The sequence below is a fragment of the Sitophilus oryzae genome, unplaced genomic scaffold (assembly GCF_002938485.1).
Source record: "Sitophilus oryzae breed Bouriz unplaced genomic scaffold, Soryzae_2.0 scaffold_1576_pilon_pilon, whole genome shotgun sequence".
NCBI lineage: Eukaryota > Metazoa > Arthropoda > Insecta > Coleoptera > Curculionidae > Sitophilus > Sitophilus oryzae.
This window is the reverse complement of record NW_022146254.1, coordinates 1,671,597-1,686,156: the sequence shown is the minus strand read 5'-3', so window position 1 is coordinate 1,686,156 and position 14,560 is coordinate 1,671,597. Positions and strand designations below refer to the sequence as shown.

The 14,560-nt window shown below is 33.9% G+C and overlaps 1 protein-coding gene across 3 annotated transcripts; it reads right to left on the bottom strand.

Annotated features, from left to right (window-relative positions):
- Positions 1 to 348: 348 nt before the first annotated feature.
- On the bottom strand, positions 349 to 14,332 carry LOC115879118 (ribonuclease Z, mitochondrial). 3 transcript variants are annotated; one of them, XM_030895773.1, is made up of 16 exons: positions 14,252 to 14,328; positions 13,958 to 14,191; positions 13,686 to 13,872; positions 13,464 to 13,637; positions 13,239 to 13,410; positions 12,896 to 13,162; positions 12,591 to 12,735; positions 12,338 to 12,506; positions 12,112 to 12,281; positions 11,905 to 12,053; positions 9,659 to 9,719; positions 8,929 to 9,091; positions 8,399 to 8,548; positions 3,821 to 4,010; positions 2,709 to 2,932; positions 349 to 563 (listed from the first exon to the last, which is right to left on the bottom strand). In XM_030895773.1, the coding sequence occupies exons 2-16, from the start codon at positions 14,116 to 14,118 to the stop codon at positions 405 to 407; spliced, it is 2,541 nt and encodes an 846-aa protein (XP_030751633.1). In that variant the 5' UTR covers positions 14,119 to 14,191; positions 14,252 to 14,328; the 3' UTR covers positions 349 to 404. The 3 variants fall into 3 exon arrangements, with proteins under 3 accessions (XP_030751633.1, XP_030751631.1, XP_030751632.1); XM_030895771.1 differs by having other exon boundaries at positions 13,958 to 14,332; XM_030895772.1 differs by having other exon boundaries at positions 13,299 to 13,410; positions 13,958 to 14,331.
- Between the last annotated feature and the right edge of the window lie 228 nt (positions 14,333 to 14,560).

Here is a 14,560-nt window from a genome sequence, read left to right as displayed (position 1 = left end):
TACCTGATTTCACACACAGAAAGAGGAAAAGCTAGAGCTAGTCTTTCCCAAATAAAACACAAGTTGCTTAAAAAGTATTTACATATTTTTATTACTTTTTAAATATACCAGGCACAATAACATATATTGAAACCTTATTTTAAGAGATATATATTCATTACATAATTTGTGAAACATTATACACATTCCTAATTCAGGAAAACTGTATATTTCCTTAATAATTAAATTGACAACATAGAATTAATAGGACGACCAAAATTAAAATTTTCCGTCATCACCTTTAAAATTTTCCATTATTTCATAGATATGTTGGTATTAAAAACAATAAATTTTAAAATAAACACGTACTGTAACAAGATATTTTATTATTTATTACAAAATTAACTATAACAAATGTTTAAATATTAGCTCATATTAACATCGTTAGAAATCAGAGCGCTTAACTTTTCTGATTTTAATTGTCTCTTAATAGCCTTGTGTTCCATCTCCTCATAATGTTCTGCAAACATTATTCTCAATGCTGGATACAATAAAGGTAGCAGCGGTAACTCGTCAACTTTTATCTAAAATGTATATAAAAATCTATCAAAATTCAATTTTTATGATGTTAGTTATCGCAAAAATTCTTTTTTAATACACTCACCGGCAAAAAAAAACGGCCACTAAAAACTAGTCCCAATTTCAAAGTTGGGTTTCTCGCGAACCACTTATTAGATTTTGATGATTTTTTTTTAAATTGTAAATTAATTCCTTCTTAACGGATGCTACGTCACCAATTTTTATTTCAAACAATAAGACGAAGTTTTTTGCCCAAACTTTGTAACACCCTGTAGGGTGCAGCAGCTGTAGTAGCTATTGCTAAATCAAATCACATTGTAGCCTCATCTTTTGTGAGCATTTTGTTTTTTTAATCCCGACGTTATCTCTTTTTGTATTGGAGATCCGCTGCTTTAAAACAAACGTAGACGTAGACGTAAACTAACTAAAACAAGAAAATTAAAAAAGGTAAAGAAATTTTAAGGGACTAATATCTAGTGTCCACACGCCTGGTGAAATTTCCCGATTCCATATACCGATTCCAGGCATCCTGGACTGTTGTTCGAAATATACCCATGGTATTGGAGACATAACGTTGACTTCGGCCATCCCCAATTAAAGCCACAATACGAGCAACATCCGTTACAGATAATGGCATTTTTTAATTTGACAACCGTTTTTCTCATATTGCAAATACTCATAAATCCGTTTTCGCCTATGCCGCCTTGATTATTTACACATAAAACTTTCTGCCTTTTCCGAGATGAATTCTGAATTTTTCCGAGACGTTCGTTTTGAAACAGCATATCTCCAATACGAAAAGAGATAATGTGGTGATTAAAAAAACAAAATGGTCACAAAAGTTGAGGCTACATTGTGATTTAATTTAGCAATAGCTACTACCGCAGCTGCACCCTACAGGTTGTTACAAAAAATCCAACTTTGAAATTGGGTCTAGTTTTTAGTGGCCGGTTTTTTTGCCGGTGAGTTTAGAAAATCATTCTTGTAATACTGTTTTATATTGCACTATTTTCAATATTTTTTTGTGTCTGTTTCCTTATTATTAAAAAATACAAATTTTAAATTGTATTATAAGAAGACAGAAGCTCAAACTGACGCATTTTGCGCCAAAGTACACACTATATGCAAAATTAAATTCAAAATAGATACAAAAAAAGTCCTATATGAGTATTTCGCCGCTATAAGAAAATATACAAAATAAAAATAGTTATTTTTTGTAAACACTGCTGCGTTAATTCAATGGAGATTAATTTGTCAGGAATGGTTTACTCATAAACAAATTTTACGAAAACGAACAAAGAAAATGAATATGAAAAAGATGAAACGGCATGAACAAGGAAAAAGATTGTTTTTGTTGCTTCTGACGATGGGAAAAGCATTTTTTTCCGTTAGGAAAATTTGTTTATTAGTAAACCACTAACCACTGCTGACAAATTAGTCTTCGTTGGATTAACGCAGCAGTGTTTACAAAAAATAATTATTTTACTTTGTAGATTTTCTTGCAGTGGCGAAATAACCCATAGGATTTTTTTGAAGAGATGAATCCGCCAAAGAGGTATAGAAATTTTTTATAAATAGATAATTTACTTATCAATATGTAAGTGATTAACATTCTTCCCTACCAAAGGGGTCACTTTTTATTATACTATTCTTACAGACAGGGAATATTTGCATACTAGTATAGTATTTACAATAATATACTAATTAAAGTAGGGTCCTAAATGGTTTTTATTTAGAATTCTACTATAACCGCACCTTTATTGTTTCTTTGAATACATTTTCTTAAATATTCGAGAATTAAAAACCTCCAATAAAATTGCAGATTATTTAGTGCCAAACTATTATAGTGTTACTTATTAAAATTTACTAGAACCTCCAGAAATAAAACTTTATTGATGCTATCGAGGTACTAGTTACTAAATTACAATAAAATTTGAATACTCCCAGGTAGGTATATAAAGTATAATAGAAATATATAAATGCATACCTGCTAAATTTCTAAATAATTACTTTATTAAATTTTCTATTAATTTTAAATATTTTGAAAAGAAAAATGCATTTTCTTTATAAAAGAATAACTTTGGACTTCCCTTTGGACTACTAATATAATAAAATAATCATATTAAACAAAATTTTAATTTTTAACTCACCAACATATTGTCAAAAGCTATACCAACGTTTTCTGAGAAATTCTCATTAAACCTGGGCAATTTAGCATATCTTTGACTAAAATGCGTTAATATGGTATATTTGGCTTCCATAAGTTTGCCGACTTCTATAGCTTGAGACGTTGTTGAATGCGTTTTAACCACAGCCTCATTGGCTAAATCATCCTCCATAGTTGCCTCGTGGATAAGAACATCGGAAAACATTCCTGTATTTAAATAAATAATAGTTTAGAAAACTAAAAAACACTCAGAAAAATAAAGCAAGTCTACAGTAGTAGTTCATACCATCCTTTAAAAAGCGAAACGGCGTATCGGCGTATCGACCTTGTATCGATTTCCAGTAATTCTATTGGTTGATACTTTTCGAAAATTCATCTGTCAAAAATTTCCGCCAATAAAGTTGCTGGAATTCGATATAAGGTAGTTACGCCGATACGCCGGCGCCGTTCCGCTTTTTCTAGGATGGTGTGGACGCACCAGAGGAACGATTTTGACATGCTATATTTAAAAATTGACAGAAAATACAATTTACTCTTATTGTTATTACTATTTATTACTCTTAATTGACATGACAGACAGTAACTGTCACTGTCGTGGATTCTCTTGTTCCACCATAGATAAAGGAAATAAATTTAGACTGGAATGCTCAGCCTCAAGTGTGACCTGTGAACTGCAAAAACCATCCTGGTATAACGTCAGTTTTCAATGTTCCATTGGTGGGTATTTCATACATGTCCTTATATGAAATAAAACTTCTTATATGCAACACACTGTATTTTATTTATAAAATTAAAAAAAATAATAATAAATTTGAATAAGTAATATTTGGCGACATAATTCCGGAAAAAGCCGAACCGCTCCGAAATTATCAAAAAAAAAATTAAAATTGAAATTATCGACCGTTGTAAGAATAGCGCCAAATAGTATTTACATTGTCCTTAAAGGTACTTTCCAATCTAAACTTGTTTCATTTTATCTATGCGTTGAACAATCGATAATGATAGTCAAAAACAGCGAATGGAAATTTAAAAAAACTAATAGGAGTTCTTCACTGAAAGAGACAAAGTCTCTAAAAAAAAACCTAGAAAATCTACCTAGTTTTATTAATTCGTCAGTCGGCATCGTATCTCCCGAATAAGTTATTTTATAACCATTTTTGTGTACTACAGCCACTCCAAAAGCATTGGGACAATGTTTTACAATGCAAGTATTAATATTTTGTAGTTGCAATCTCTCCAAAAGTTCGATTTTGTCGTTAGTAGGGTATAATTCTTGGTTTAGTATCTGAAAGACAAATGTTATTAATATATTATACTGTAGGATGAGTTCCAATAGAAATATAGAATGAGTGAGAGGGGGCTTAATCACTGCGACCTTAAAGATCTATTGTGCCCCCCTTTCTTGAGTTATCACACAGTCTATAACCCATCATACCTCTGTTGTAGAGGGGACAGAGTATTTCCCATCCTCCTCTGACAACAGATGTTCTTCCTCCGAGGGTACATACCCTCCCACGGTTTGAGTTTGGCCCTCCGTGCCCTTCACAGTCGACAAGCTTGCCTCCGGCTGAGGTACCTGTGAGGTGTAGGCTGGAGGATCTGTCTCCATTTTCTCCACCTCTTTAACTTGGTCTCTCCTTAGACCTGATACCGGTGTTGTCCCGTATCTATAAAAGAAGATATGTCCCTCTTTCTCTATTGCCTCATTAGATTTAAGGTCAATTCCTATTGTGAGAACCTGACCATGACCCTCCTCTCTCAAGTTGATGACTCGCCAACTCGATGTCCTTACATTGAAGTTCTGACCCTGGATAAGGCTCAGCAGGTAGGTGTAGGTGGTGTCTTTCCCCATGCTCCTCGACAAAAAGACCGTGATGGCTGCCCCTTTAGGGATGTTTTCTCTCTTCACTGCAACCAGTTCGGGCCCTTGCCAATTTTTAAGCCTAGGTGTGCGATTTTCACCAACCAATTCGCCGATTCTTGACACACACAATCTGTGAGGATCATACCCACCCGAAAGTGTATCCCCGCAAAACGCAGCTGATCCACATTTTGTTGATCGTTGATTTGCGATCCGATCGCCACTACTTCGTCCAGCATATCCTCTTCTAGAGACATTTGCTGGTCGGTGGTCAGAGCAACTTCTGGGAAATCCTTTGACAGCACCGCCATATTCACTTGTCCAGCATTAGCGGCAAACCTGGTGACACGTCTCTGCTTGCTTCCCGGTGTTGGACGGCTTTCTGTCCTGACTTTTCTCTCTCTGCCGGAGAAGAGGTGAGAGGTTCTCGCTCCCTCTCTTGCCCTTTGATGGAGTTGAGTCAGGTTGTTTCTTGGTTTCTTTACTCTCCCCTCTGAAGCAAGTCCTTCGTGGAGCAGTCGGAGGTATCTCCGTGCTTCTACTCCGCTAAGACCTACTCTCAGAGGATCGTCTAGCCCGCCTGATTGACGCAGGCCGGGTAGACGAAACGGTAGCTCGTGTCGCTTATTGGGTCTAGTGGTAGGCTCCCAATCCTTGCTGGAGAAGGTGGTAGCTTGTGTGCCATTTGTGAGACAACAAGACGAGATCCACTAAGCACTCACAACAACAGACAGAGAGATATTATGGAGAGTTCAGTCTCCAAGTTGCTACACTTTTTGAAAAGGATAGGACTGGAGAATGTAACTTAAGGATCAGAAGAGCGTCTAATCTAATCCAAGCTTAGTTCTGTTTGGTTGTCAAACTTTTCCAAAATAACGCTTATATTATTTGACAAATATTTCATAAAGATATGTACTATCATGGTGTTAGGTTGTAACCAAATTCGCTAAATGTTCTATAATTAAAATATTTAATGGAAAGAGGAACATGATTACCATATTATTATTATTTTCATATTATTTATATTTCCTAACAAAATTCTCTTCTTTAAGACCTTTAAGTCTAAACACAACGTTTCAGCTTACGTTTTGCCTGTCAGTTAAAAGGGCAGGAAAAAAGCCTATTCCTAAAAAATTAAATTCTTGAAAATTTGGACTTGGTCACTTTCCCTTGTAATTTACACACAACTATGCAACTAGCAATACAACTACTATTAACTTAAGTTTCTAGCACCTTCGCCAAATAGTTCATAATTCGCTATTACGGAGCATAATCCAAAAACTGACTGTCGAGCGCGGAATGCGCCTTAAATACTGTAGCGGTTGCTTCTAGAACTTTCGGAAATTATCTGTAGCATTCTTCTTTTTTCCAGTAAATTCTTTTTAGAACATCGATATTTTCCACGTAAGTCTTAGTGCACGGCCACACAGAAACCGTTTTTTGCGTTTTTAGCGTGAAGCGTCTTTTGCGTCTAAAACAAAATAACAGAATTATATAGGAGTGGTCCCACCGAAAGCGTCTAGCGCTCGGCGTGTCTCGCAAAAAACGCAAATGAAAACAAATCAGTTTGTTTTCTGTAGCGTCTTTAGAATTTTCTATGAGACCCCGTCATAGGCAAACGTAATATTTAATAATACAATAAAAATAAATTAAATACTAATACCATTTTGTTCATTTTAGGATATTATCTAAAAATATTTTTATAGAGAACATCTACTGTTTAGGAAGATTCTATTAAATTCAAAAATTTCAAGGAAATGTTTGATATTTTCTTACGCGTAAAAAATAGTTTTTTATTCGTAAAAAGTGTTTTTTCCCTGCGCAAAAAAGTTTTTTTTTTAACAGAAACAAATAGTTTTTGACGCGTAAAAAATAGTTTTTTACGTGTAACAAATAGTTTTTTTACACGTAAATTTTTTTTTCTGTAAAAAAGTTTTTTGACCAGAAACAATAAGTTTTTGACGCGTAAATAAATAGTTTTTTACGTTTAACAAATAGATTTTTACACGTAACAAATAGTTTTATACGCCTAAAAAATAGTTTTTTACATATAACAGTTTTATTCGCGTAAAATAATAAAAATAGTATTTTTTACGTGTAACAAATGGTTTTTTACACGTAATGATTTGATTCACTTTTACAAAATTTGTATTAAAATATCAATATTTTTGATAAACACGAGGACTGCGCACAAATACACGTCGCGTCACTACGTATTTCTAAGCCGTTAACACGTTTCGTTACAACTAGCTCGTGTGTCAGGGCCGTCTCAATAGCTCGTATGTCACGGCCTTGAATCTTTACTCCCAGCGCGCGTAAAGAAGTTTCACTCCAAAAAGTTTCATAAATCATGTCCTAAAATTGCGTTAGCAACTAGTAATATATATTTACTATTCTATTATATAATTATAATTCTTTATTATCTTATATTATAATTATAACAAGTAACCACAACACTACAACATAAAAAAACTATACACATATAAACTAAAATTGGTAAAATAAATGGCAAATACTATTTATTATTTTTACACACACCACTGGCACTAGCAGTAGATTGTGTTTGTCGCCGAATATATGCCCCGGCCCGTCCACAATTCAATCCCTGCATCTTTTATCTTCGTCTCTTCAACGCTAACCGCGCCGATCTCGCCTATCTCTTTCTCACAGGATTGATTGTTGAACGGGCCGGGAATCCACGAGCTTGCGACGTTACTTATTTGACATCTTCATAGAAACTGCAGGCCTGCCGCGTCTTTTGCGTGTTTTTAATGGACACAAATCGAAAAAAAAACGCTTAAAACGGTAAAATCGCAAAAAGCGCTTGAGACGCAAAAAACGCAAAACGCTAAAAACGCTTTCTGTGTGGCCGTGGGTTTAGAGATGGCCCGCTACTCAATTTGCCAGGATTCTTGACAATGTTAACAGGCATAGTGGTTTTATGCTCTGCCGAAAGATGTCGCCACACACCTTGACAATATATTTTTTATATATCTAACGCATATATATATTAACTAAAGAATATCGACTCCAAACTGCATTCTGTGAAGCCAAGCCGGTGAAATGGGTATATAAATCTTCTGAAGGAATTTGCATAAGTCGCTCAGTTAGCTGTGCTCAAGCGTAGTGCGCAAGCCTGGATTTTGAATTATCGATCGGATCACCAGACCAATAAGAGACTAGACGCTGGCACCAGCTGTTCAGTCGTACGGCTCCGTCCAACTTCGTACAGCTTTCGTTTGCGTTCCCGTTCCACAACTGGCTAATCCTGAGTAAGGGCTAATCGATATTCGGAATTTTGGAGTTGCGCTGTTGCGCCAGTATCTGCATAACAGACGAATTATATGCATGTCTAACGTTGATGGCTATTTTACAGAGGGATACAGAGACCTATGTTCAGTTGTTTTAAAGTTTTGTCTTAGGGAGAACGTTGTTTCTGCTATCCTGTAGACTATCCTATACAATTTTCTGTGGGAGAATGTACAGGGGCACTCTAACAACCGAAAACATTCTTCAAGCACCGTTAAGGATAAAAAATAATAAACTAATAATTTTGATTGCAATCATTAAAGATTCCAGTGTTTCAGCCAAAGTCTTCTTATCGACCATCTGTTACAAGAAATTCAATGGAGTCTAAATACTGTAGTCTTTTTGGATTGCTCCCCTCCAGAAATCAGATCATATTACATTATTTTTCACTATCTTACAATTGACATTAAAATGTATTTCCTGATCTAATCTTTCGGAGACATAACAAGGCCACATGTTAATATAAAAAATGCATAATAATAACTAAAAAAAAATAAACTTACTAGATCTCCATTGGGTACTAGTATAAATTCCTCCCCTATACTTTCGAAGCATCTGTCATAAAAGTTCAGCCAGGCCAAAATTTGTTTTGGCGCAAATAAATATACAGGGTCTTTGACCATATTTAATTTGTTCAGTGCTCTTCTTCGTCCCTGTAAATAAAATTATAGCTTTCAGTAGTACTATAGAATCGAAAAAAGACGTCATGGTAGCTTTTTCATATAATAACCGACTATAATTTCTGTCGGACAGACCCCTAAAAAAGCCTGGAAAATCGATATTTAACTGAAAAAAAAAGAAAAGAAAAAAAGCTGATTTACATACACACAAATTTATTCAGTAAAAACAGTTTTTTTTAAATATATTTTTCTTCAAAGCAACTTACTAATGTCAATTTTTAATAACTAACTAACCCGTATACGTAGGGTTAGCCCGGAGGAAATTAACATCGATTGCTATTTTAAAGACCACTGTGACGCCGTTTTTTTATCATAGATTTAATCAAAAAGTGAACATATTTATTTGATAATACCTGTAATAATCCTATAAGTCCTATATGATGATCGGCATGTAAATGAGAAATGTAAATTGCTTTTATATTTGATAAAACTGTTTCGCTATCATTTGGACCATAAAATCTCAGTATTTGACCATAAGTGCCTTCACCACAATCCAAAACTACATTACAGCCTTCACTAAGGTAATTAAAGAAAATAATTACCATTCAAATATACAGGGTGGCATTTGTAATACCCCAAGAGGAACAATTATTGGTATCATAATGATTTTTAGCAGCATATGTAGGTTTATTTGGATAAATTTAAAAATTATTTTGAACTACAGGGCTTATAACTAAACAGGCTTGTATACCAAGTTGTATCTTTTTATCATGGGACAACCTATACATAATAGTTTTCGGATTCTAGGAAAAAAATGTAAATGGTCAGACTTCCAAAAAAATAAAATTGATCATGGGTCAGTTTAATAGAAAACTTAGTAAAGTTGGCGTTCTTATTTTAAGTGGGACACCCCGTACATAATTGGAATGTAGAATATGGAATTCTTGATCAGAATTACTTAAATTGATCAAATATATATTTGTCTTGACCGAATTGATCTCGACCGTTGTTTTATATAAACAGACATTTAAAAAAATCATTCTGATACATATAGTTGGTCTCGTTGGTCTCCCCGTAGAATCATATAGGAGACACTATCCATTATAATTTTTAATTCAAAATATATTCTGAAATATAACATACCTTGTATGTAATAGGATTCCGCTGGTATTTCTTGTTTTATTAGGTATACAAGACCCTGTACCTAAAATATTTTTCTTATCAACAAATAGTAAATCTATGTATAAGTCAAGATATAATAAATGTTTCATATTAAACTAAAACTATCCCTATAACAGGTGATCAACATCTTGATATTAAATTTTATTAAGAATAAATTAAAAAAATATAGTTATAGATATAGTTCTTCTCGCGCTTCTTTACTTCTTTCGCATTTAGCACGGTATATGGTTTGGTTTGGTTTAGCATGGTATCTTTATGGTTTAGTAAAGATACTGCCTTATAGTCCGCATTAAGAATATTTTGAGTTTAATGCATATTAATATTTCCTATTTAAATCTATTATAGACCTAGGAGTCTAGAGACTGAAATCTACCAGTCTTGGAAATAGGGCTGCCACTTTTTTGCAAAGTAAAAAAACGACATTGGACTATAAAGCTATACGCACACTGGTGCGATCACGGCCGCGATCACGATCTCCATGCGGCCGCGGTCAAAAGTTGCTGAAGAATACATATGAGCCGTTTCACATTGGCGCGATCGAGTTTTGGAGACGAAGCGGCCTAGCGGCGTTCTATTCTGCGGTGGCGATCAGATTCAACTTGTCGAGTTTGATCGCGTGATGGCGACCCAACTGATAGGAATTTTCCGTTATTTTGTGTGTTTTTTCTTGTTGCAATTTAGAAATGGAGTTAACAGAGCAGCTAATTAAGGCTGTAAAAATACACAAAATTCTATATGATTTATCCGATCGTCCGATCCAAGTTACAAAAATAATAGAATTAAAAATTGGATTGGATAGTACATATGTATACATTTTTATTGTTTAAGTTTAAATATTGTAGATAAATATTTAAGAATGTTTTTTTTTGGTATACATAATTCACATTTTTAATTTGAACCTATGTAAACCTACAGGACGGTGGACTACATATAGGTACGGCGGTGAACGTGAACGCGTTGGTGTGTGCTAGAATGATCGCTCATGTTATCGCTGCTCTGATCGTGATCGTGATCGCGGCCGTGATCGCACCAGTGTGCGTGTAGCTTAAAAAAGGACCGGAGGGGAGGGGGGCGGCGGTAAGCGGCTGTTAATTGTCAACCGCCGATTATAAATTGCTATTTTAAAATTGTGAAAAGCTCAAGATCAAAATGGTTAAAAATATATCCTAAACTATTATTTGAGATTCGGGGTTTGAGACGGGCGGTTCTAAATAATCTCGATTCTAAACAATAGTACCGTATGATCAAAAAATAAAACGGCGTCAGCAATGGCTATGAAATGAAGATTGCTGTCATTTTATATGTAAAATTATATGGAGAATGTCATCGATGTTCATTTTCAAGCCAACTGGACACCGATTTCTTTTTCGTATCGAGAAATTATGGTTACACTCATTGAATTTGACAGTTTATGTCAGTTTCATAATATATTTTCGTACTTTTGTTTAGGCGTAAAAGTGCTTTACTTTTATGCCTAGGCGTTAAAATGACTTGTTATCTTGCAATCACGTCGCAAAAATTAATACTTTTTTGACGTTTAAAAAAACATTTATTTATAAGTTTTATAATAAGTCTAATTAAATTTGGGCGAAAGGAATATTGCTTTTTGCTGTAGATAATTTCTCAGGGAAAATAGGTATGTAAATAAAAAGGACTTTTTAGGTCTAAAAAAGTAAAAAGGACAATTTGTTCCAAAAAAGGTCTGTCTTTTTCAAAAAAGGACAGGCGGCAACCCTACTTGGAAAACACACCACAATTTTTCAAGCCGAGTTATATGCTATTGAAACCTGTGTGCATCTGCTGGTAGAACAGTAATACACCGGGAAAACAATAAACATATTTTCGGATGGTCAAACTTCAGGCAACAAAAGCACGTCTATGACGATTCTTCATTGTAGAGATCTACTCAATTTATTAGGAGATAGGAACAAAGTGTCGCTAATATGGATATCGGGACATGTTGGCCTAGAGGGAAACGAACGTGCTGACTCCCTCCCCAAAACAAGTGCAGGTTCGCCCTTCGTGGGTCCAGAACCGACATTTAGCGTTTCAAAAGAATCTCGCAAGAGACAGGCTCTGTGAATGGGGTAGGGGTACTTCGTCGAGACTGGAATGAAATATGCCAAGAAAATTCTAGCAGAAACTCAACCCATACAAACGCAGAACAGGAGAAGAACTAAATTTGCTTAAATAACCACAATATTTACCTAAAAATAATACTTTAGGATAACCCTTGATAGTTAAGCTTCTTGCGGCGTCAGTAAGTTTTTGCTTTAATTCATTATGAACAACCACAAATTCTTCTGTCATTGTTTCTCTGACATACTCTTCTGGATCTAATTTTATTTCAGAAGTACTAAAAACAGAGAACTAAGTGATATTCCCTTTTTTAATCGATTGGTATGTGTTATTACTCTTCAGGGCCTTTTTTAGGCCTTAAGTGAAAACTGTATAAAGCGCCAAATTTTCTAATGGAATGTCTACTGCTATTGTTATCAACCATATTATCATTAGAAACCCTGTTTATATTGTCTTCATTAACTGAATCACATTTCAGTTTTTTATTTGAAATATGTTGTAAATTCTTAAACAAATTAAGTTAATTCTTGGAATTACTTGTACAGACCTATATTAAAATACCTCAATATGGGAAGACTCATGGTTATTCAGCAAAGGAAAAAAATTGGGTGAAAGTAAATTTAACTTATGTTGAATTCTATGCACCGCTATGCTACCCATGCATGTATTATCTTCATTAATAAAAATATGATGAGTACTAGGGATAAAATCTTCGATCCACTTTTGATACCTAAAAATGTTATTCTCAAACTAAATAATTCACAGTTGAAAGCTATTTCATAAATATGAATTCATAGGTGCATATAATACTTACTGAGGTAGTCTTGTTACTTCACTTGGTGTAAAATGTACTACTAAACATGCTACATCTGTGTCCTTTTCTGCAAATTTCTGATGTTTTCTAATTTCTGTATTGGTTATTAAACATTCTAAATACTTTTCAGATGGACAGTCGACAACTAAAAAGAATTTTACATAATTTTTTTTTGTTTGTTCTTCACAAGCGTAGCAAAGGCGAAAATTTCAACATTCATTACAGCTATTTACTCAGCTAGGTGCTAATTTTAGATAGTAGGGTAATTAATTATGAAATGTTATTTTTAATATGAGTAAAATTACCTAAAAATACAGGACCAGGATCATCAGGGTGACAAACGTCACTTGATTTCACTGTATCACCATTTTCCAAAGTAACATCTTCCCTATTCTTTAATCTGCCCAATAACGGTCCCGGTGGTACACCTTTCAAAACGCACTTTTCTAGATTCAAACTCCCTGGTCTTGGTTGCAAACAACATATATAACATACAGAGGTCTTATTATCTGTAACTTCTTTCAGAGTATTTTTATCAAACTGCACACTATTATTAGCTGATGTACCAGAACCTGTAACAATACAAATAGTGTTCAAGTATTTAAAATAAATTATAAAAAACTGGGAAATTAAAGGATGGAAGTGTACCAGGTGGTTGGGATAAGGATCGAGATCTTTTCCTACTTCTACTTCTTTTAGATTTCTTACGTTCATGAGCAAAGTAATCTGTGTTATCTTCAAATACTTCATTGTTGCTTATAGCAGATAATGATCTTTTTCTAGATTTTCTTTCATTTCTTGTGGATGTTGCAGCTTCTGCCTAAATTAAGAATTACATTAATAAAATTTGATGTAACTTTCGGCTTAACTAACCTGATCTACAGTTGCTTGAATATCTTTATCATTATCAGTTTCATTTATTGATAAGCTAACATATTTCACTTTCATTACATTATCTTCAAAAAAAGGATCTTTAGAGCAGTCTGCAATTTTAATTTTTAAATTTTTTAATACAACGAATCTTTGAGCAGCCAAGAATATTTCATTCTAAAAATTAATAATTAAAATCAATCTTGTGTCTTAAAATAAACGCACTAATCCTGGAGGTCCATGTAATGTAATTTGAGGAACTCCAACATCTTGTATTGTTAGTGCTGTTCCTGGCAGTCCTCCGATATTTTTCCACACAGTTTGAGTTACAAATATTTGTTCTAATTTGCATAATTTCATTTTATGTTCATGGGCAAGTCTTTGAGTGCCTTCTCCACAATTAAATAAATAGCTAAATAGATACATAAGATTTATTATTACATACCTAATGGTTAAGTAATTAAATTAATTAAAAATAAGTTACATAGTTGACATACCGACTCTGATCTGAAAATAAATATACTGCACCAGGTGCCCCTTTTGCACCAGTTCCTAATATTTGAAGGTGCACTTTTCCCGGAACATATTTTGAGCTTTTCTGTTTAATTTTTATTCTCTGTTTTTGTGCAGCGATAACGTGCCTTGGTTCTTTCGGCATTGTTTTTAAAACGTTCAAAAGGTTAGAACTTGATTTATTTTTTGAATAAAATCTTACACATGTCACAACAAATCTAAAATGTGTCCACTGAGGGTAAAAATACATTAGGATGTAAACAAAATGGTTTATATACTTATGGTCAAAATGATAATGAAAAATGAAAAATTACACCTATAAATGAATTTTAAAAATGACTTCCAAATTTTTTAAAACTAAAACAATGACAGCTTTGGCCTTGAGAACAGCTGACTCTAATTTTAATAGATATGCAACCACAAATCTCTGTAAATGAAGGTTAAACTTCTATATCTCTGGTTTGAAACCCGATCATATCCCGATTAAGTTGCAATATGAAGGATAAATCCCTATTCTGTGGGGGTAGCCATAGAATACCTTTCCATAAAGCACAGAGTATTATTACTCTTTGGTAAATTGTGGCTGT

What these genes read in the sequence shown, in the direction of transcription:
- LOC115879118 (XM_030895771.1), bottom strand. Translation starts at nt 14,223, where the DNA reads ATGTATTTTTACCCTCAGTGGACACATTTTAGATTTGTTGTGACATGT. An exon ending in TACATGGACCTCCAGGATTA is followed by an intron (nt 13,638 to 13,685) that starts GTGCGTTTATTT and finishes ATTAATTTTTAG; the next exon opens with AATGAAATATTCTTGGCTGC. An exon ending in TAGTACCCAATGGAGATCTA is followed by an intron (nt 4,011 to 8,398) that starts GTAAGTTTATTT and finishes TTTGTCTTTCAG; the next exon opens with ATACTAAACCAAGAATTATA.